General features: G+C 38.2%; 1 protein-coding gene across 4 annotated transcripts in view; it reads right to left on the bottom strand.

Annotated features, from left to right (window-relative positions):
• gse1b (Gse1 coiled-coil protein b) overlaps positions 1-23,739 on the bottom strand; it is a 325,637-nt gene that overhangs the window by 25,198 nt on the left and 276,700 nt on the right. For 2 of the 4 annotated variants that reach the window (XM_067419768.1, XM_067419770.1), the window contains exons 3-4: positions 18,870-19,067; positions 4,050-4,261 (exon numbers count right to left, since the gene is read on the bottom strand). In XM_067419768.1, the coding sequence (XP_067275869.1) occupies positions 4,050-4,261; positions 18,870-19,067 (410 nt within the window). The remainder of the gene's footprint in view (positions 1-4,049; positions 4,262-18,869; positions 19,068-23,739) is intronic. The other 2 variants (XM_067419769.1, XM_067419771.1) reach the window with 1 other exon arrangement.

The raw sequence follows: 23,739 nt of genomic DNA, 5'->3' as shown, positions 1-23,739 counted from the left end.
TTATTCTAATCAGAATATCAATAAATTGATTTTGCATGATTTTACATTCCTATCAGAAATTAAGAAATATTAGCTTCATTGTAAATACTTGTCAAAGCTATCTAATCTAATAATTCAAAGCTCAAAGACAAAATCTGAATATTTATTGCAAAAATGTTTCTGTAACAGCTGCCAGAAATAGCCTATATAGGCTTTATAGCTCCACTGTGGTTTGTGATTTATTTTGTAATTATTTGAAGGAAACTGTGTATATGTATAACTGCATAAGTATGTAATATGGATGAATGTTTTACATTGGAGGAAGTTTCAACTATGTAATGAGATATTTTCTAACATCAATTTTTTTAAAACCATTCCACAAATGTAATGGTGCGGATAATTATTTTAATATGCAAAACTGTCTCGATGGCGACACGCCAAAAACAGCTTAGCTTATTACTAATTAATTATGTTTTTTTTTGATGTAAAAATGTTAAATGTAAAATGTTTTCATGGTTATTTTAACAGCTTAACAAAATCAAAACAAGACAGGATGTAATAATATACTGTAGAGTAAATGGTATCTTATGGTAACCTAAATGGTTATGCCCTCTTCTGGACATTGACTGGATTACACAGAAGCTCTGTGTGTGCACAAGTGGGTTTATTAGAAAGAATTTGGGGACAAAATAAAATATGAATATATCAATTTAATCAATATACCATATAAATCTATATCTATCTATCTATCTATCTATCTATCTATCTATCTATCTATCTATCTATCTATCTATCTATCTATCTATCTATCTATCTATCTATCTATCTATCTATCTATATACAGTTTGAAATATCCAATAAATTTCATTCCACTTCATGATTGTGTCCCACTTGTTGTTGATTCTTCACAAAAAATTACAGTTTTATATCTTTATGTTTGAAGCCTAAAATGTGGCAAAAGTTCGCAAAGTTCAAGGGGGCTGAATACTTTCGCAAGGTATATATATATATATATATATATATATATATATATATATATATATATATATATATATATCAAATAACATCAACATTTTCTTGGTTCAGTCATTTTTATTAGCTTGTGAAATCAACATGAGTCTATGACATGGGTATGACATGGGTATTACAAGAAGAGGGTGAAATATGAGGACATTACCCATGTCCCCACTTATAAGCCAAAAGGCTTATAAATTATACAGAATGAGGTTTTTTTTTTTTACTAAAAATGCAGAATGTTTCCTGTGATGGGTAGGTTTAGGGGTAGGGGCAGTGTAGGGGGATAGAAAATACAGTTTGTACAGTATAAAAACCATTACGCCTATGGAATGTCCCCACATTTCACAAAAACAAATGTGTGTGTGTGTAGGCCAACAGGTGTGCAGTACAGCTTATACACATTAAAAATTAAAGAGGAGTGTGTTGTGATAGAGCCCGGGGGCCGTCTGATGCCTGCCCCTAAGTCTATGTGGCTTTTGTCTGGCAGTCAGTCAGGCAGGAAGAGATGCCACCTGAGCAGAGTGAGGACCCCACACTTACATAACACATCTCAGTAAAACTCATACAACTATGCCTGAAACCAATTGAGAAAAATCATACCAACGTTACAGTGAGCGGAGAAGGAGACCGTTTGCTATTCAGGACTATATCTCTGTCTGCAGGCTTATGTAACCAGAGGGTCAGGGGTCAAGGCAGTGGGGGGAAATCTATAGAGCCTCAGTTTATGGGATTAACTCCCCCCCACCCACATGCACACACACTCAGCGATAATAAGAGTTGAGCAGCAGACAGAGTGCTCTTTGTTCAGTGTGTGTGTGAGCCATGACCCGCGTACCCCTGCCCCTCACCCTGAACTACACTGACCTAGAATCCCTCAGAATGTGCCATCGAACCCCTCCCGTCAACAGGGAAGTCAGAGGCGTTCAAACTATCTCTGCTGATCAGAGACCAGCGGTCGAGCAAAACGCTGCATCTCTTCTTCGGCTGAGCGTGAGCTCCATTTCAGTGGACAAGAAACTCCAGTGGACAGAGGTAACAAATAAGCAGGCCTAGAGGATGACCGTAATCCTTAAATCAAAGTGAGTGTGTACATACTCTTACAAACAAGATCTGCACTTGACTGCAGACGCCTGAAGGGGGGTGAGGACACAGATGTTTAGTGCTTCTGCAGAGCCATTGTTTAACACTGGGGGGCAGAGGGCGTGTGTCATGGGGGACTGGTCCTGTTGTTCGGCTGTATGTCGCCAGAATATATGTCACACACATTCTGACACACTGTGATTTACAAGCCATATGGACATCCAGCCCCATCCAGACACACATCCTGTGCATGTGTGATTGTGAATGTAAGCATAATACAGCGAAGCAATAAGCCACTTTTTTTCACAGCTTCGAGTGGCATGTTGGTTTGTGAAACCAAAGAAACCTAAATTTAAATAAAATGAATAAAAGATCCATATACTTAAAAATAGGCTATTTTTGTCCAGTATTTGTGTGTACTACGAATTTGTTTATTACCTTTGAAACATGCTAATGTCGGATTCTACTGAAAACAACTGTGGGAATTAATGGCAAAAGTATTTGGTTACAAAAGTTGCAGGGCTTACAAGACATTGAGGGGGACAATGCCCTCCCGGATAATTAAAAACGGCCAAATTGTCCTCTCAGATATTTGATATTCTTAAGGCTGCTCTGCTGTACTACATTAAACACTGCTCTGTTTGTTGCTTAGATGACAAAAGTAAAATGTTTAGGTTGGTCTGCCTCAGCATTCTAAAAGTGCTCGTCAATGTCAGAAAGAGTGAAATGGCCGATCAAATCAAAGAAGGCGGGTTTAATATTCCAATGTGCCACTGAAGAGTGCCGTAGCAGTGAAAGAGTGCATCGTATGATGTAAGGATAAAAACTACTTGAGATTTGAGATCTGAAAATATGACATTATTTATGTAAATCCTAACTGAATTTGATGTGATGAGAAACGTTTAGCATTTTTACATATTAGGCAATGAAAATAAGAGTAAATGTGTGCATACCAAAACACACACACCCCCCACCCCCCACCCAAAAAAACAAAACAGAAAAACAGAAAAACATTGGTCCCCCAAAGCCTAAGACATGTGCTGCGTCCCAATTCGCCTACTTATACTACGTCCTAAAAGTATGTACTCTTTTTGTGAAGAAAAAGTATATACTTTTGAGTGTGTAGCAGAAAAGTATGCAAGCTTCGGGACATACTACTTCGCCATCTTTAACGGACTCTGTCGCTTAGTTACGTGCATCCCGTCACCGTTTATCTGCCCTGTCAATCATCGTCAGATTCGTCACAATTCAAATCCCCCACATTCAGTTTAATCTCCTACCGTATCGGAGAGAAATGTAGCCGCTCGCTGATCTGCCATGTGTGGGTCTTTAATGCAGAGACTCTCCTCTTGTGTTTGCAGTTTAAATATAATGATGCATTTAAAAGTTAATGGCCAAACGTGTCATTACAAAAGTTCATAATGCTGCTGCATGTGAAATATAATGTGGACAACAATGAATAAATATATTTTTGTCAGGTTAAATATTGATAGGGTTACTCAAACCCCTTTATCTAAACTTCTCTACTTAACCGCATGCTTAACCGTCGAACTCGCACATCCGTCATGTTTGTAGTTTTTTTAATGCTTTTTATCCGCGTTTGTAGTTCTAATCGAATCCTCGTCCAACTCGCAATGGGTTGTGGGCAATATCAGCCGTTAGAGTGCCCATCGATCCATACTGTGAATTCGGACCGGAAATAGTAAACCATCCGGGAATCTTTGGAATACTCTTTTCAACATACTACGATTTGGGACATACTAATTCTATTTTCGAATACTATTTAGGATGGATAGTATGCGAATTGGGACGCAGGGATGGTTACGGCCTTACTGTGTTGTACACAACAATTAACGGAACCTTATAAACAACTCTGTTAGCATGTCAGTTAGGAAGCTGTTCATGTATACAGTAAGACAGCTGAATAAAGTTTGGAACAGAACTTTTGTATCGATATGAATGTTTAACTTTACCTCTCGTACAGGTCGGCTCTCGCTCCTCCACAGGCCGTTGACGGTTTTGGTGGGGGCTATAGTGACCACAGGAGGGGTACTGGGTACGCTATGACCCCCAGGAGGCACTATAACTGGACCCATGGGGCCCCGTTTGGGTGTACTGACTGGGGAGCTGTGGTTAGTTGCCGGAGATGAGACGGGAGACGACTCGCTGCTGATGGAAGATCCTGCTAAACCACAGGAAACAGGAGAGAACAGTTCATTAGTGATTTAGTAGTCAACTTCATGCAATGCATCAGGGTATTGTCTCTTTAAATGTATAAAGATAAGAATGAAAATCATGCTGTCTTTGTGTGAGATTGTAGCTTGTACAAAAAAGCAAACATTGAATACACACACCCCCCAGCTTCTTACAAACACAGCTCTACACATTCTTGCAGTTTCTTTTTGACTAATATGGTTTGAAGTGGAAAGAACACACACTATAAATATAAATGTCTCATGGAGGAGTGGAGAGACAGACACACAGCCTACGGTGGACATTAGATGGAGACAGTGAGCGGGGAGGAGTATTCATGAGAAAGGTCAGATGAGAGGACAAGCTACGAGAGAAAAAACAAAGGAAGAGAAACAAAGGGGAGAGAGACGGTGTGGTTAGTCATGAAGTCTTTATCCGCATAGACATTCAGCCAATCACAGGCCAGTGCTTGATCATAATTAACACACCACACCTTTCAGTCCATCTTCCTCACAGTCTGTCCGCTGTGAGCAGGGCAGTCTAAAATGAACACTCGCCAATGTACAAAAACAAACAAAACAAAAAAAAAATCTGTAATATTCCTCATATTAAAGGAATAGTTCAGCTAAAACAAATATAAAAATTGTGTAGTTATTTACTCAGCCTCAAAGATGATGTTAAGCAGAACACAGCTTTAGTCAAATTGCCATGGACTTTCACTGCATCGTTTTTTATTCAATCAATTAAAATGAAAGGTGTCCCATGGAAGAAAGTGGTCTAACGTCATTTGGTAACACTTTATTTTTCAGTGTCTTTGTTACACCTTACATGTAGTTACCATAGTAATAAATGATGCATATTTACATGCAACTAACCCTAAACCAAACCCCAATCCTAACCCTAACCCTATAGTAAGTACATGTAGTTTATTATTACACAGTACTTCAATGCATAATTACTCTGTAACACGGACAATAAAGTGTAACCCTACATTTTAGGTATTTTTAACCACTATGTACAAACATTACAAAATCAAGAATTTGATACAAAGTACTGTATAATAAATGTTGTTCTGCTACTAAGCTAAGGATGTAAGTGTGTTAAGGATGGGATAGGTTAAATTACATACAGGTGCATTAAAATGTAAAACAACATGTATGTACACAATAAGTAGTGTATACATTTTTGATGTAGTACTTAAAGCCACTAGTATAAAATAAGTCCAAGAAAGTCATATGGGTTAAGGAACGCTCATTTTGGGTAACCTATTCCTTTAATGTGAGGAATATTCCATATCTATCACAGGAAATATATAGATAGTGATATACACCAAATTCATTTTTGGTGAGCTTTTAAGCCGCCAAGATGAAAACATGAGGATCAAAATCAAAATGTGTCTTCATAGTAGCTATCTGAAATGTTCTTCTGTAACTCAATGACCTGCACAAACATATGATGACAAAATAGCTAAATAATCTTACTTTCATAAAGACACAAATATATATATATATATATATATATATATATATATATATATATATATATATATATATATATATATATATATATATATATATATATATTCAATATGGTTTATTCAATATGGTTTAAAAATGATAAATTGGTTCTGACATTGTCTTAAAAATTAAGGTGGATAATAATCTGAATAAGAACCACTTTTCAGTCATCTCAGCCATTCTGATTCAAATGTCAAGACATTCATGGTCAGGTGATGTCTGTAAAACAGCCCTGTCTTGGGAGAAGCCATTAGGAGCTGGTGTTCTCTACAGAAAGCTTTTAACAGAGACGCCACAAAGGTTTCTGTCAACAGCAAAGGAGGAGCAAAGGTGAGTGGAGGTGAGGAGACGCTTGCTGCAGTAATTACAGCTGCACACCATTAAACATGCATGCAGGCAGATAGAGAGTGAGAGCAAGAGTGAGAGCAGAGAGAGAGAGAGAGAGAGAGAGAGAGAGAGAGAGAGAGAGAGAGAGAGAGAGAGAGAGAGAGAGAGAGAGAGAGAGAGAGAGAGAGAGAGAGAGAGAGAGAGAGAGTCAGTCCACAACAGCAATTAGCAGCTGAGTCCCAGTAAAGACCCGAGTGTCTCCTCCTGTCTTGTTCAGTCAATTAACACGTGCTGATTATTGCAAGCACACACATACACACCCACACGCTAACCTCTGTTCCAAAACCAGTATTTATTACTCGTGCAGTATTCTGACTGAAAAAGGGCTGCAACTGATCATTTTGAAACAGGTTAAGAGGTTTTAATAGAGCTGCACGATTAATCGTTAAAAGATTCAAACGATTCAAACACCCATGCAATCTTATTCCTAAATGTCTATAAAACCTTTATACTATTAAACAAGTATTCAGATCTGTGCTGTCACTGAGCCAGAGAGAGCAGTTGCCATGTTGTATAGGTATGAAACAGCTTCACAGCACAGCACAGCACAGCATCATTATTTAAGTCACACTAATTTTAAATTATCACAGAAGTATAAGTGTTTTAAATTCTATTTATAAATATAAACAGAGGAGCTTTTTTTTTGCCCACATATCCTGCAATTTGCGACTATGACTGGAGGACAGTATGTAAATTAAAACATGAATAATGTTAAAATCACATGATGATAGAAATGACTGATAAGAGCTGAGGGCAAATGCTACCATGCTGATAAATGAAAGTACATTCATTATCGCAAAGATGGTTGTAGTACAAACTAGCCATTTACACCTTTTCCAGAAGTAGTCAAATGAGCAAAGGACAAAGTGAGAGAATACATGCTTATATAAAGATGTTATGATGTTGAAGTGATGTATAAGCTGCCAATGTTTTTAATATTTTAGTCCCTTCCTCCTGATAAACTACAGCGTGAAACGAACTGGAATCAACTGAATGAACTTAAGCATTGGAAAACACTCAGTACGTAAGGCACGAAATCCACACAACATTTACAAAACAGCAAAACAGACAAACAACGGCACTCAAAAAGACTCTCTTGTAATGTGTTTTCAGACACAAGTGTTCAAAGTAAATTTTTAAATAGTGTACTACCACAAAAACAACATTACTTACTGTAATGGTACTACCACCATTTAAAAAATAAAGCGTCATCAGAAGCATTTTGAAGCTTTAGTATTGTGTTTTTACTGTAATACTGGTAAAAAAATATGGACATTAGGGCTGAACGATATTCTGTTTTAATATCGACATCGCGATGTGCGCGTGTGCGATAGTCACATGCGATGTGAAGGGTATTAGCCTAGCCCATGGTGTATTAAGAGAACGGTAGCACACAGTAAACACGAGTTTGTTGCTGGAGTGACATGCACGTTCCGCGTGCCTGCAGATTGGTTCGCTGTGTCGCTGCTCACCGCTCACGACCAAACATTCACTGCTAAAATGCGCGACGAAGAGGAACCCAAGAGGGGGATCATCTTTTTGGGACTATTTTGGCTACATAAAGGAGGATGTTGAACAAAAAGAGGTACTTTGCATGGAGTGTCTTGGGGCCACAAAACAAGAAAACACCACCAATTTGTCTGATCACTTAAAATGGCACCACAAAGATCTTTACGATGAATACAAAGCAGGGCTCGACATTAACACTTGTCCGGGACATGTGGATGTTTTGAAGGGACAAGTAAAAGAGAATTTTACTTGCCTGACGGACAAGAGCCTGATTAAAACAAAAAAAATAACTAGAAAATCACCAAAATGCAAGAATGTTTGTGCATTAATTTAGTGTAAGTGGCGATCGATTGTGGATAATATATAATGAACTGACGATAATAAGGGTCGTGCTGTTGACGCTCGTGCAGCCTCTCGAGGAGAAATTACAACACTTGAGCGTTTTCCTGAATACCATCACAACTGTAAATGACACTGATTTCATATGACAGTTCCATAAACAACTAATTAACATTCACTTAAAGTCACTTACATTTTAGATAATGTTAATATTTACTGTTTTTGTTCATTTTCAGCAGTTAAAATCGTTCACAGCGGACCCGTTAACACGTCTCACTCATAACAAGCGTGAACGATTCAGCGTTTGAATGAATCGTTTGAATTGAACGACTCAGTGACTGACTCATTAAGACGGTCACCTGCTGCCACCTACTGGAGGTTTAGTATCATGTTTACACATACTTTCCAACATGTCTTTTTGTCACTTGTAATGAAGCATGCTTATTACTGAAATTATTAATATCATGGAATGGTAATTATTGACTTTAGCCTGGATTGATGGCTCTCAATATCGCAATATATAGACCATTTCAGAATGTTTGTAAACAATCGCCTCAAGATACTTCCGGGTGGCAGAACGCAAGCGGCTTCTACTGACAAACTGAAGAGATCAGCCGGCTACTGTAAACGGTTACATAGTTAAGAACATTGTTGTTGATTAAAGTTGAAACTATGACGAAAACGTGTTGTGTTTGGGGTTGCGCCGTCCGATACAGCAAAAGGTGTAGGATTGTATCGATTTCATTCAGAAAGAAGTAAATATATCCAGCAAAACCTGTGGGTGAGGAGGCTAAAGCGAGTGGACGTCGTCAAAAGTGGCGCTACAGAGAAGTATTCTCAAAACGGTCCATCGACAAAATCATAGCAGAGCATAATTGTCTTCAGCTGGGGAATTTCGAAACTAATATTAGTAAACTTTAGAGCTCTTTTAACCCCTTACGAATGTAAGATCATACGGCCTCAGATTACTATTGTTCAACATTCACTGCTCATCACTCTATATTACTTTATCTGGACAAACTCAGTATCATCAGAAAGATTAAAGACTCCAGCTTCGATATTTGAACACTGTTTATGATAAACCTGGGTTGCAGTGACATTCATTTTTTAATTTATGTCAGGAGTGCATTATAATCGCATTATAATCGATCCGTTATGAACGATATTTTGAATAGATTTTCACACGCACGTTCATTCTCTCTCGTCTGCACTGGTTCATTTGTGTTCACAGAGATCGCAAAGAACAGCTTTCAGTTTAGCTCTTAATTCAAAAGTCCTCATATTTGGAGAAATATCGACATAGCACGTTTGCAAAATATTTTCGTCATACAGAATACCATTTCTATTAATTTCTCACGGAATTATTCGACATAAAAGAGTTAAAACATGCGCAGACCTCTCTTTGTGTCTCTTCTTAATGATATGCATCGGATATCAGTCATCAGGCGTTCATTCGTCCTCTCATCTGTCAGTCTTTTGATATTGCTCAACACCGCCCTCGCATGACGCGCTCGCAGCTGTCTCGGACACTTCTGGCTCTGTGAAGAACGAGTCTGTTCTACATTTCTACGCGTGAACTAAGAAGCTAATAAACACACGATAACTATGGAATAAGGTTTTTGTGTGATTGTTCATGTGATTTCGGCTATTTTATATCAATAATAGATGTTTACATTATGACTGCTAACAGGTGTAGCGATTAGCTCCATATAAAATGATAAATACAACATATTTTAACATCCGAAGTTCGTCGTGAGATATTGCAGATGCTACGAGTCATTTAAGTTGATCATCGCATCAAATCAGCTGGTACACGGCACGACTGTTTGCACCGCGAGCCGGCCGCGATCACACAAGCTTTCGTGTTAAACACAGACACCAGAGCTTTCAATGTTGCTGCTACAGCTTCAGATACAAAAAATAAAGAAAAAATGTGTGCAAATGATTTGTTGAAAAGCAGAGAACAGGTAAATAGTTAGATAACAGGGAAATAGACCATCTACGATAGTCTAACATATTGTAATTCAAACAGCAACAGTCTAAATTACTACTCAATGGTAGGCTGAGGCTCATTTAAAAAGTATGGTATTAGACTAGCGCTACATCTACTGGACCATGTTAGGCATTTCATGTATTGCTATCTCCTGAATTAGTTAATCCGTCCCTCAATAATCATGTTAACTATGTCTGAATCCCAAGCAATTTACTAGCGTTGCTATAGGAACGCTTCGGCTTTTGCCACCCGGAAGAACGTTTATTACTGCTGTGACGTCATGGTGAATTGTCCTATATCGTTGGGGGAAAAAATATTGCAATGTAATTTTTTTCCAATATCGTGCAGCCCTAATGGACGTAGTGTCTGTGACGTCACCCATAGGATTCTGAAGAGCAGTTCTGAAGCGTAAAGTAGAGACGAGCTGGCCATTGCCATCTTGGCAACGCGTCATCGCACATCACGCCGGGATAACAGAAAATAGGCAAAGAGGCGGGATGTGGGCGGAGCTGAGATGAAGCTCGTCCCTAAACTGCAACTGAAGCTTTTGAGCCAGTGATTCAGAGCAAAACAGCAACACATGAATCAAATGAAAAATTCGACCTACAACTGATTCCAAACCATTTCGCTTGAATTGCATGACACTCTAAGAAGCAGAAATATATTTAGTAGTATTTAGTAGTGAATTTAAACGTTTATTTTTTTATGAATATATTTCAGCATTGAATGTGTAATTGTAAATTTATTATCAATATATCGCTGGCTTCATCTGCCATCTTGGATTGATTTGATGCATTATGGTCTTGCCTTCTCCACTATGGATGGATGCCATTCTGCCTGGAATTTTGCCCCAATGAGGCAGCGAGGTTAAGTCGCCTATCTTTTGTAATGGCCTTCATGTCACGAGTGTGATGTCTCCGATACCTATACAAGCAATTCAGGAGTGGAGTGATGGCTGATCAGCTGCTCATCTGCTGCCATTTCTCACTGTCTTCTCGTTTGTTTCTCCCAGTGTGACACACAGGACAGTGTGAATAATTCAGCAGGACTGCAGGCACATGTGCAGCGAAATCCATCCCACCCCACCACCACCCCCCCTTACATATTTCTTCTCTTTTATTCAATCCGGCACACGCTCATCCATCAAACATCATCATCCTCCTCTCCTCCTCCTCCTCCTCCTCCTCCTCCTCATTCTCCAGCTCTTGCGAGTGCGGATCTGTCAGACACGCATTCATATTTGATGTGTCTTTACAGCATTAGTGCTAAATTACTGCACCAAATATCACAGGAGTGTGTTTATGTGTGTGTAAGTGTATGTGTGAGAGACAGACATCAGGTCTCTCTCAAGTAGGTTTTATTGGTGCCTTTTCATTCAGCTGAAACACACATAGGCAGATGGGCCTCTTATTGAAACACACACCATCTGAGTCAAACTGGTGTGCTTTTATGAGATGCTAATTATATTCAAATGTATTCAGTGCAATGCGTCTGTGCAAGCTGCTCTCAAAGGAAGCCGTGCCCAAATATGGCAGAGAGGTTCCAACACTTCCTGTCACGCTCTGAATGCTACTGAAATGAACAGATTTCACACTGCAGAGAGAGAGTGTGTCGGTGTGATTAATGTGCATCTATGCTCTCTGAGGGTTAGTCTATTAACCCACCTCTGCCTCACTCTGACCACACACACACACGCACACGTACCGTTTCAGGCTGCATTAGAACAGCATCAGCAGTTAATTAAACAGCCCATTTCACACCTGGTGTGAGAGCAGAACTCAACACTCCTTAGTCCATATGCTACCCCGTACACACACACAAACACACGTGATTGTTTTGTGGTACGCTCACATGGTACATTCCATGAAACAACAGATATCGTGACTCTTTTCCTGTAAGAGCCTGATTCTACACGCTCTACAATACAACACAAGAGACCCAACTCACAATTGATTCCAGTAGAGTTTGGAAATTAGACGCAATACTATAATGAAGCATAATAATACACAGCGCGCACAAATAGTCATTTTTATATACTGTCATAATATTCTATGAAATATAAATATGCGTATGAATAACAAGTTGGAATAGTTTCCTCCAAAATAGAAATTCATAATTTACTCCAAACCGGGATGCATGTCTTGTCTTCTTTTGAGTACAAATTATTTTTAAAAATGTCTTTGTCTTTCTCAGATTAAACAATCAAATCAAATGGGTCCAATTTTGTACAGACCACACTGTTCTTCAAGATATATTCCTTTGTGTTACACAGAAAAAGGAAATACATACAGGTTTATAACAAGTAAATGATGACAAAAGAAGATATTAAATGTAAATGTAAGAAGATATTTGAAACCCCCACCAATAATAATAAAAGTAAAAAAAAAAACATTTTAATTAAACTAGCCTATGATCTATTCTTTTCACGATGGAATTAATTACATTTCAACTCAATATTTATCTTTCATTGTTCACTATCTCTACGGGATGTTTCCGCTCGCATGTCTGTCACATGCATTATAGAACTGCAGTTGCCCTATTCCTATCTGAAGCATACTTGTGATGCTTCTTACCTTTCGGAACAGCCTCCACATCAAGAGTGCCCCTATGATGCCTTCTACCAGTTTGTGAATGTGACTGTGCTTGTGTGTGTATGTGTATGCAGCCTGTTTCTCCAGATGGAGGGTTACAAAACACAGGGCACCCCCCTACCCCCCCAGGGCCACGCCTGCCGCTCTTTCCTCTCAACCAGAACTAGAGACTCACTCCTCCCCTATACTTCTGCGTCTCTGTCTCTGCTGGATAAAGGATGAGCCCTTTAATATCCAAGTCCACATGGAGCAGCTAATTAATCACACACACACACACACACACGCACACACACACACACACCACACCTGCTGTGAGAGATATAGATGGGCTGTGTACTACTAGAGCACTGCTATTTTTTGCAACCAAGAACATTTGACATCAGGTTGTATCCGATTATCATCTCAGAAATAAATGGTTATCTTGCATTTATAATCTCATTTTGTGGTTGACTGATACATCACCATTTTTTAAAGCTTTACTAGATGGCAGATCTTTTTTTTTGACACTGGTGAGAACGCCAGCGCCTGAGCACAAAGCACACTCATTCTTCATTCGTTTACAGTCTCTCTTAACAGTTCTGTCTTCTTTCTCATTTACTGTCAGCATTCAGCAAATTAGTGCTGGGAATTGTGTCAAGTTTGTACAAAATATCAACATGTTTTTTATAAACAATATAGGATGGGGCAATTATATCTTTGTGTATTGTCTTTGGTTCTATTCACTGTCCGGTATTGTCTTTACATTAGTGAAGATGTTATGTTGCCTTCTGGATTGCTTTCCTTGTCTTTGTTTTAGTAAATAAATGAAATATTCTGGAATCCTCTACTCCTCTTCCCTTGCCTGCCCTCTGACTTGCCTGCTTTAATACACTGCCATTCAAATGCATTTGATCGTTAAGATTTTTAAATATATATATATAAAAACATTAATATTGCGAAATATTATTAACATTTAAAATAACCATTTTCTATTTGAATATATTTTAAAATGTAATTAATTTCTGTGATGCAAAGCTGATTTTTCAGCATCATTACTATCTTCAGTGTCACATGATCCTTCAGAAATCATTCTAATATGATGATTTGCTGATAATGTTTATTATCAATGTTGAAAAACAGTTTACATGTAAAACATTTAGTTTATTCTTTGATGAATAGAAAGTACAAAAGAAGAACTTGACCACTCATTTTGAGTGTTACAGTAGTAAAAAATCAATGCACTACAAAAACATAAATTAATAAATACAGACATAAATGTACAATGCAAAATATTTAAAACATAAATGTGATAAATTATTATTAATAATTTAATGAAAACATTAGTAAATTATTAAATACTTTGAACAAAAAATGAAATAAAATGTCAAATGTTTGTATACAAGTTTTTCTATTTGTTGTTTCAATAAATTTGCTTGATTATTAAATAGTTTTGGTTTCAATGTTTAAAAGATAAAATAATAATAATTTCAGTGCATTACTAATATTTATTTAGGTATTTACTTACCATTTTGTTTATGCGGTAAACATTTTTTTTTCCCACAATCATTTACACTTATTTATTCATTCATTATTTTTTTCAGGTTTTGTCCTCAAAGGTATGATTGGCTTTTTAACAGAAGATCTCATTGCAGATTAGATTTGATTAATTTATTTTTAAGGGGACAATGCAATTTCATAAAAACACATGAACAAACATTAGTAAAAAATACGAATGAAAAAAAAAAAAGCCAGAATTAGCCAAGAGGCTACTTTTCATCTGTAGTCCCCTGGCCAAGATGTTAAACTGCATGTTCATGGACACATGCTCCTGCCTCTAAAGTAACTAAAATAAATGAAAGTTTTGGGAAATTGGTCATCAGCCTACACTGCCATCATTCCGATCACCCATCTAACTGGACCAGTCTGTAAACTCCAGCGGCACCTACAGCTGTCTGGGCAGGAGACAAATCGGACAGACACTGAGCAGAGGCGTTTAGAGCTGTTTTTAACAGTGCGAGTGACCTAATCATAGTGTGCATCAACTGTCTGTTTTTAAATGCCACCCACAGACGGGCCACAGAGACAGACATAATGAGAAAGAGAAACATAGGGCACAGGAGTTAACACAGGTGATGGAATACAGCTAGCTGAGGGCTAGTGCTGCTGCGTATCAGAATAAAGTCTCAACACTGACTGCAGCTTGTTCTGACCAAGAACCACTCACTCACATACTTTAAGAGACAATCTGACCAAAACTCTGGTTGGTCATTTTAAGTTTTCATGTGATGTTTGGGGGAGTAAATGTGACACTGGATAGAACTCTGAGAGCAAAGGTATTTTTTAATGAAATCTTATTCAACTCTAAGCTAGTCCATGCGTACATAGGTGTTTTTTATCACAAAAATTAATAAAATATTTTTTAAATCAGACACTGAAGCATCATTCACTTTTCCCTATACGGTATCCACTTATATTGTTCACTTGAAGGAGTGAATAAAAACGAGTGCTTGACACCAGACAGCCGGTGTGTGTATCGACAGTGCACTCATTATTGTGGTGCATGTGAGACTGAATTAGTGCACTCAATAATGCCCACTATGGTTTCGGACACCACTACAAATGGCTGTCCCCTCAAATAATGGTTATTGGGGGCGATTTGGGATTCAACCCTTGATTACAGCAGAGAATTCAAACTTCACACAGCGTGCATGAGAGCAGTTTCTGCGCGGAGAGCCGCGATGAGATTAACAACGCTCACTACATGGATCATATATATATCAGATTCAGAGAGAGGCGAATGCGTTTACGTTTTTGATGAACCCATTTCATATACTCTGCTCTAAACATGAACTAGCAGCATGTATGCGTGCATTTAAAATGTAGGCAATAAAGGACACTCACTGATACAACCATACGTCTGATCATGACAGCGATGACACCGTAGATTATTCTGCTACACGGAAGACAATGTTAATAAATAGAATGACAATTTAAATCCCCAAAAAGTAACTGCTTTATTCGTTCTGGGTTAAACTTGCGTGTCATTTGTTCAGAGACTATAGTGCTCTTAAACGTATTGAAAATATCCTTAGACCTTTTAAATGTTCTTCTGCATTTCTCCCTTGTTCTAACAGTTTGTTGTAATATAGGATTAGATTTTTTAAATTCTTAAAGTGCCCTCAACTCTGTTTTTTTCTCTCCGTGGTCATGTTTTAATATTCATACGTCTGTAATGAGCGTGTTGCAGGTCTGTGTTTTTATTGGGTGTCTCTCCACAGCATTATTTTCTAGGGCTTTGCAATGTATTAACAGTAGTGTGGAATTTGAACAATATTCACACTACTGCAGTATTTCATCTCTCAATCAGTAGAAAATGTGGTTAACACCTGGTCATGCATAGGGGAAAAAGATACCATCATATACCGCAAAACCAATATAATTTAGAAAAAATGTTGGTCATACTATTAAGCGCTGTCAAGAGCATGCCAAACCACCAGGTGGCAATATCACCATAACTGTAAAGCCATGTTGGCCAATCAGAAGCCTGGAAAAAAGGTTATTGCCGGTTCTGGTTCTGATGAAACAAGCCAAAATCTCCGGTTTCACTGTCAACATGACAACAATGCTAGTTTCTAAAAATCTTCACCCTGGCAGGAGTTTTCAAAAAAGTTTCCTGTCAGTGACAGGATACTGCGTTTGCGTGTGGAGGAAGGGCGAAAGGGCATCAAAAAAGCTGCGGTTTTGAAAATACCTGTGTTCGTTTGGACAGGGCCTAAGTAAAACTTCAATTAATCTGTAATTAAGACCAATATGGTCAAAATCCAAATAACGCACAGAACAAGAAATAGTTGGTATTATAAAAAGTGGGACACAGGGGAAAAAAACAGACAGGCTCTTACTGAGGTCTTGTAAATCCAGCGTCTTACACACAACACCTTAGGGTACATCACATTAACGTACAGAGCGGTTGTGTTCACAACTGGAGACATTCTTCACAGCGGGGTGCTGGAGCCATCCACCCCAAAGTGTTACTTCCCTGGAGTGCCCTTCCTGGGTCTGCTGGAGAGCACTCACACTAAGGGATATGCAGAAGACAGGAAGCATGTGGTATATCACAGATTCTGTCAGACTGTAAAGACTGCTTCCCTGCTGAGATGCTGTCTACAAGCACAGCCGTGCACCATGAAGAGAATGTATGTCTACATGCGTGTATGTACCTTCCAGAAGCTACGTACACAAACACCATCCGTTTGTACACCAACATGCACAGAAAGCACCACTCTCTGTGTGCACACTACTTCTTTAAACTTTCTTAGACAAACATTCACAGACAGCCGGTTAAGATGGAGGTCTCAGCAGACAGCATTTATAACCTGTGATGATCACCACTAAAACCAATCCAACAAATGGCAAATTTAGGTGATCCCATTCCTACGAGAAACAACTGTGATTGTAAACTTATCTCTTAAAGTGGTAGTGGTGATTGGGGGGAATTGTTGCGGTGTTGTTCTTATATCTCTTTAATCTAATTTAATCATGATAATTTGATCTTTTTTATTTTGTTCTTTAACTTTATGGACAAAAAAAAAACTTAATTGTAAAATGCAACTTAAACACGAAATACAAAACAGTTAAATTCATATTATAACAGTGGTTTATCAATCCTGTTCCTTGAGCACTGCTCAAGGGAAAGAAATGCACATATTTGAATATCTCTATTGTCTGACACACCCATTTCATGCCTAATGCTGCCTTCACGTGCTATCGGAAATTTTCGGAAAGCTTGTTGCATTCAAGTGCTTTGTTGTCGGAATGTACAGGAATCATGGAGGACACCATGTTTATTCTATTTATTGGGGAAATCTTATTAAAACCAAAATTATATGAAGCGGCACATGCACTGACAATCATATAAACATTCCCCGATGCTATCCAGATAGTCCGCTCTCTGCCGATTCTGTAATTTCGGTCAAATGCAGGCTATACACAAAATAAACATCATATTACAACTTACAATTGCACAAAACAAAAGGCTGCGAATGCACAAGCGAACTTTGCTATTCATGAAGTTGCAAAAACATACTAAAACACGGGCAACCAAAGAATTCACAACATTTTTTTTACAGTTAGTGTTCTCATAATTTTATGTAGTAATTTTTAATCACTGATTTGCGAGGTCTAAAAGTTGTGGTCGGTGGTCAGTTTAATGTGTAAAAGTGAATTAAAAGCTTTTATACTTTTAAACTTTTAGAATCCCCTGCGAAAATGGATGAGACGTGATTGAAGATTTGGGAACTTTGAATTGCTAACCTGTTATTTATTTTGCAAACAAAGCTTTGTGCTCCACTTGTGTCGTAACATTCACACCAAAACAACATACATAAAAAATAAAAAAAGTCAAGTTTACCGGCACAGCGCTAATTTAAATGTGTTTACACAGACTGGTTAATGCAACTCAGAGGTGACATAAATGCATTTAACCTGCAGTTACAGTTGCATAAATAATGTTTTGATGATATATGAAATGATTTTAAAATTGATACTTTAAATATGACAATAAAATGTCCTGGCTAATCTTTGCTAATCTTTATAATGGCAGTGAATGGCAGTGCAAAATTTGAAGGCCAAAAAAAGTGCATCCATCCATTATAAAAGTAATCCACACGGCTCCGGGGGATAATAAATGCCATCTGAAAATTCTGAAGCGAATTGATGGGTTTGTATAAGAAAAATATCCATATTTAAAACTTTATAAAGTAAAATGTCTAGCTTTTGGCAGATCTCGCAGTTCAAAATGCTTACGCTACATCTGACGTCAACGCCGTTCCAGTTCAGGAAGGCGGTTCACCGGAAGCTAGATATTTTACTTTATAACACATTAAATATGGATATTTTTCTTACAAAAACCCATTGATGCGCAGTAATCTAAGCTAAAACGAAAAGGCTACATCATGCAGCATATGCCCTCTCTAGGTGTGTTTTGTTTGTTTTTTGCACAGTGAGGGACATAATTACGATATTATCAAAGACAATATATAATTGCACACCCCTAGGGTGGGTACTTTGTACTGTGTGTGTGGATGGTCAAGTTCGTCCGCCATCGTTGAAGACCACATGAACAGGACTTAGGAGAATCAAACTCGATTCATTCCAGTTTAAATTCAACTAAAGGGTAATTATCATAGCAATAAATAGATGGTACCCAGAGTGCATCTGAGTCCTAGGAGTACTGACACATAGGTCAAGGATCAAAAGTCGGGGGGGGGGGGGGGGGTCGCAGCTTACCTCTGGGTTCCTCTGCCTGCTTAGCCAGCTTGCGGAGGGCGGCGGCAAATCCCGAGTGGGCGGATTGAGACGCAGGACTGCCATTGGGCACAATAGAACCGTTGAGGGGAGACGGGGTGAGGGGACTGACGGTCGCCGTGGTGCGGGTCGCAGTGGAAATCATGCCTAACGATGGTGACTTTGGCTCATGGCTCATGCCTGAGAGAGACAGAGAAGTGGAGCGAGATATTAGGAGCAATAAACAGGAAAAACATGGACCTCACACTGACGTGTTGACTCATGGAGGATGTTAACAGGCTGACACACAAAAAAAACACTGTCTGCCCTCAACAGCTGCAGGTCAGAGGTGAAGGAGAAGAGGTCAAAGGTCAAGAGGTCATAAGATCCAGCCTAAGAATAGAAGAACACAGGCCTGGAGAAATTAAGGTTACCATCTCTAGTTTATTATCAGATCGAGCATGTGACACAAAGTGAGAGAGACAGATCTTTCTCAATGATTTACTCGTGCCCAATCGGGCCCTGTTCTGGCCTTATAAAAGCCCTGAATAAGTGGGCTAGTATCGGGTCACCTGACTGCGATCAGATGTATTTTACAGGAATCAAAAGTAAGACTGCACAATGAATACAAATTTCTGCATTTTACTCAAATATATCTTCTACATACGTTCAGAGAGAATGAGCAGTTCTCTGTTTAGGGGTGTGCAACATATATCGTCTGCGATTTCATTGTGATTGTTGTTTCTTTTAACCATGTGTGATCTGACATTATCGAGTATGTCCCCCCACTCTAGAGAGCACAGGCATACACTGTGATGTAGTCTAGTTGGAACTTGGACCAGTGCACTTGCACATTTAGAGTGTACACTTTACTGCGTGATTTAGTCAATTAAAATGCATTTACAAAGCCCCCGATACTCAAGATAAGGGGCAAAAATACCTCTGTATGTCTTTTATATTCATATAATTTAATAGGCAAATAATATCACACGAGAGTGACGTTTTTTTCTCCAAATAGCAGCATATTGATTTTATAACAGTTCAGTAAACAGGAAAATTACTTTATATTTTAGACACAATATTGCTTGTCTTTCTCTATTTCGCCAACACAAAAAGTTCCAAACAAAGCCACAAGACTGTTACTCTTTTACTCTTCTGCTACACACTCAAAAGTATGTCCTTTTGGTAACACTTTATTTTAAGGTTCAGTTATCAACTATTAACTAGTTGCTTATTAGCATGCATATTACTAGGATATTGACTGTTTATAAAACTTATAAAGCACATATTAATGCCTTATTCTGCATCCCTTAATCCTACCCAATACCTAAACCTAAATGCTACAAAAACTACATTACCAACTATTAATAAGCATTAAATTAGGAGTTTATTGAGGCAAAAGTCGTAGTCAATAGTGAATATGTGTTCCCTATACTAAGGTGTTACATACTTTTAGGACGTAGTATAAGTATGCAAATTGGGTTATAGCAATTGAGTTTTAACTGATTAATTCAAACAGCTGATTCATTCAGGAACGAAGCATTTGACCCATTAATGAGTGAGTCATTGAATCATTCATTCAAATGATTCGTTAATTCAGTAAGGAAGAACAGACGTGTGTTGCTCAGAGACACAAAATAGTCATGGAGCTTTGTTTGGAACTGTTTTGGCAATACTGTGTCTAAAAAGTAAGTCCCTTAATATGAACTTCTTGTTTATTGAACCGTCATAAAATCAATATCACATTTGTAATCTTGCTGATATTTGAAAGAAAAAAATAGCACTCTTCGTGTGAAATTGACTAAATTAAATGATGTAAATATAAAAGACATACAGAGGTATTTTTGCCCCTTATCTTGTATATTAAGGGCTTTATAAATGCATTTTAATATGAACTCTAAATGTGCAAGTAGCCAAACTACTAGACTACATCACATAGTGTATGCATGAGGAACATACTCGATAATGTCAGATCACGCATGGTTAAAACAACAATCACAATCTTATCATAGATGATAGCAGCTCTATTGTCTTATTATTCTAATTAAATATATTGATTAAATATAAGAATTTGACACAAGATCATGCATACATTTAATAAGGTGAAAAAAATGCCTTTAAGGTGTAAAAATGCCCATACAAGGTTAAAAAAAAATCTATATAAACCTATTGAAAAAGACAGCCACTGTTTTGCTTTCATGGCAGTGGAAACATTGACTGGTTCTTAGAGCCAATCACAGATCCACCGCCATTTCATTAAAACGGGTAGGAGAGTGACAGACAGACAGACAGACAGACAGACAGACAGACAGTGGAACTCTCTGAAGACCTGTTCACCCACTGCACTCCACGCGAACCGCTCCGAGCAATTAATAATGAAAAACAACAGCAGCAGCACTGAAACACTGATCTTCATCCTGATCCATCACACACAGCGCAGATGTAAAGCGCTACTGTGTTCACATTCCAGCTCACAGATGCATAACGGGAGAGAGTCACAAACACACTAGCACTGAGAACAATCACAACACCTTTATATTAACACACACACACACACACACACACACACACACACACACACACACACACACACACACACACACACACACACACAGGCTGTCTGTCTGTCTGTCTCAAGTTTACTTCTTTGTTCACTTCACAAACTGTAGCTCTTACAAAGACTGTTTGGAGCTTATCTAACAAAGCAACACACACAATCCCTTTTCGTCAAGTCAAATGTTCAGTGTAGCAGCTGCTGCAACATCACATGACCCTCCTCTCCTCCACCCATAATTCCTCTGCCCTTCTGAGATAAAAGAGACAGAGAGACAGAGGGAGCCCCCGGTCGTTCTCTCTCTCTCTGTCTGTCTGTGTGTATTGAGGAAAATCCTGATCCAGAGGTGGTGGCATGTTCAGACGTGCTCTTCTATTGCAACAATCTCCTTCTCTGTCTCCTTCTCTCTCAAAAGACAGATCTGTGCTCTACCTTTTACATAAACTGCAAGAACTAATAGCCAGTTCACACCAACAAGACCTTTCATCAGGGGGAAAAAACACATGGACCTCTTCACGCTGGTTTTGAAAACTGGTTTCATATAGGAAGAAGAAATAAAACTCACTAACCACAGAATATCATCATAGTTATCACACAGTTTTTGTCTATATTGAAAGCATCTTGTTCAGAAATGGTCATCTGAAACTTTTAAACAATTCTGAAAATAATTGTTGCACAACCAACCAACCTGAAACTAGGTTTGAAAAATGTGTCAACAAACCAGAATCAAGATTTAAACAATGCCATGGTAGAAATACATTCTACACACACACACACACACACACACACACACACACACACACTACTTAGAACTATAGAGTACGATATGTTGGTGCTTTTCAAAGCCTAATTATAATTTTCACTGGTGATTTGTGTCAAGGCCTTCATGATCAGCCACGATAAGCCCAGAGATGCAGGAATGTAACTGATTCATTTAAAACTTAATTTGTTTCAACCTGCCAACACAAAAGCAGGGAGTTGCAGGATGTGAAGGGTTAAACAGAGGACTAGAAGTCATCACCGCAGGCCACAATGACTCAGTTCTCTTTCCTCCTGATGATGCTCACAGCTTCTCACAGAGATAAAGAGAAGTTGAAGGAGGGACTCGTCTCAACTTAACAACATGGCTCATTCTGCACACACATACACACACACACACACAAATAAATGTTGTGTTTTTGTAAATTGTGGGGGACTTTCCATAGGTGTAATAGATTTTACACCGTACAAACTGTACATTATATCCCCCTACACTGCCCCTGCCCCTAAACCCAGCCCATAACAGGAAACATGCTGCATTTTTACATTTTCAAAAAAACATAATTTAGTATGTTTATGAATCCATTTACATTGTGGGGACTGCTGGCTGGTCCTCACAATGTGATCTCAGGTTTATATTACATTGTGGGGACATTTGGTCCCCACAATGTAATATAAACAAGTATACACACACATACACATACACACACACACATACACACGCACTCACACTCACACTTTGCCTTGGTAGTACCAATACTGGAAGACTACCTTCACTTTTGATATCCTAAATGATTATACATGTAGATCATTTTTACAATAATAAGGTCATGAGAGGTTTTATTTTTATTTTTGTCTGCTTTCATTTTTCTGGATTCATGATATAAAATACATGAAGTAAGGCATAAAACAGTGCAGCACTTGCTCGATCAGGACAGTGACAGTTAAGTCCCCCATCCCAAATGTCTTTCACCCCTGCCATCGGGCAGCTCTTATTGCAGAGCCCTGTATTATATCAAGTAATACATTTCTGAAGATCTTTGAGTTTTTGCATGCAAATGATATGACAAGATTTTATCAAATGAAATGGTGAAATGCTTGTGAAGTCAGCTCTGGAGATGAGATGAGATGGCAGATGTTGAAAAAAACCACAAGCATCATGTGTTCTTGAGTACATATAGAAGACAAACTGTGAAATTTTACAAACTTTAAATTTCGTTATTATGACTGGATTCTGTCCATGCTGATTTTACAAAACATCAACCTTTAAAGTTACCATGAAATCAAAAGTGACAATTCTTTTTTTAATGTTGTACTATTAATTATTTATCCATAAAAATTAATCTGAATCTTTAAATAAAATAACTTCCACTCTTTAACGTAACGACATCTCTTCTCTTCTACAGGCACAAGAGCTGGACAACCCATCAATTTGCAGCAATAGCAAATGACAAAGATCAAATCAATTCCCAATGGACAAAATCAAGTCCTGTATTCTTTCTTGTTTGAGAAGCTGTTTCCCTCAGATATATGTCACAATAGGGAAGAAAAAGACTATTC

The sequence above is a fragment of the Pseudorasbora parva genome, chromosome 16 (assembly GCF_024679245.1).
Source record: "Pseudorasbora parva isolate DD20220531a chromosome 16, ASM2467924v1, whole genome shotgun sequence".
In the NCBI taxonomy this organism is placed as follows: domain Eukaryota; kingdom Metazoa; phylum Chordata; class Actinopteri; order Cypriniformes; family Gobionidae; genus Pseudorasbora; species Pseudorasbora parva.
The sequence above is the reverse complement of the archived record's forward strand: the minus strand, read 5'-3'. Positions and strand labels throughout refer to the sequence as shown.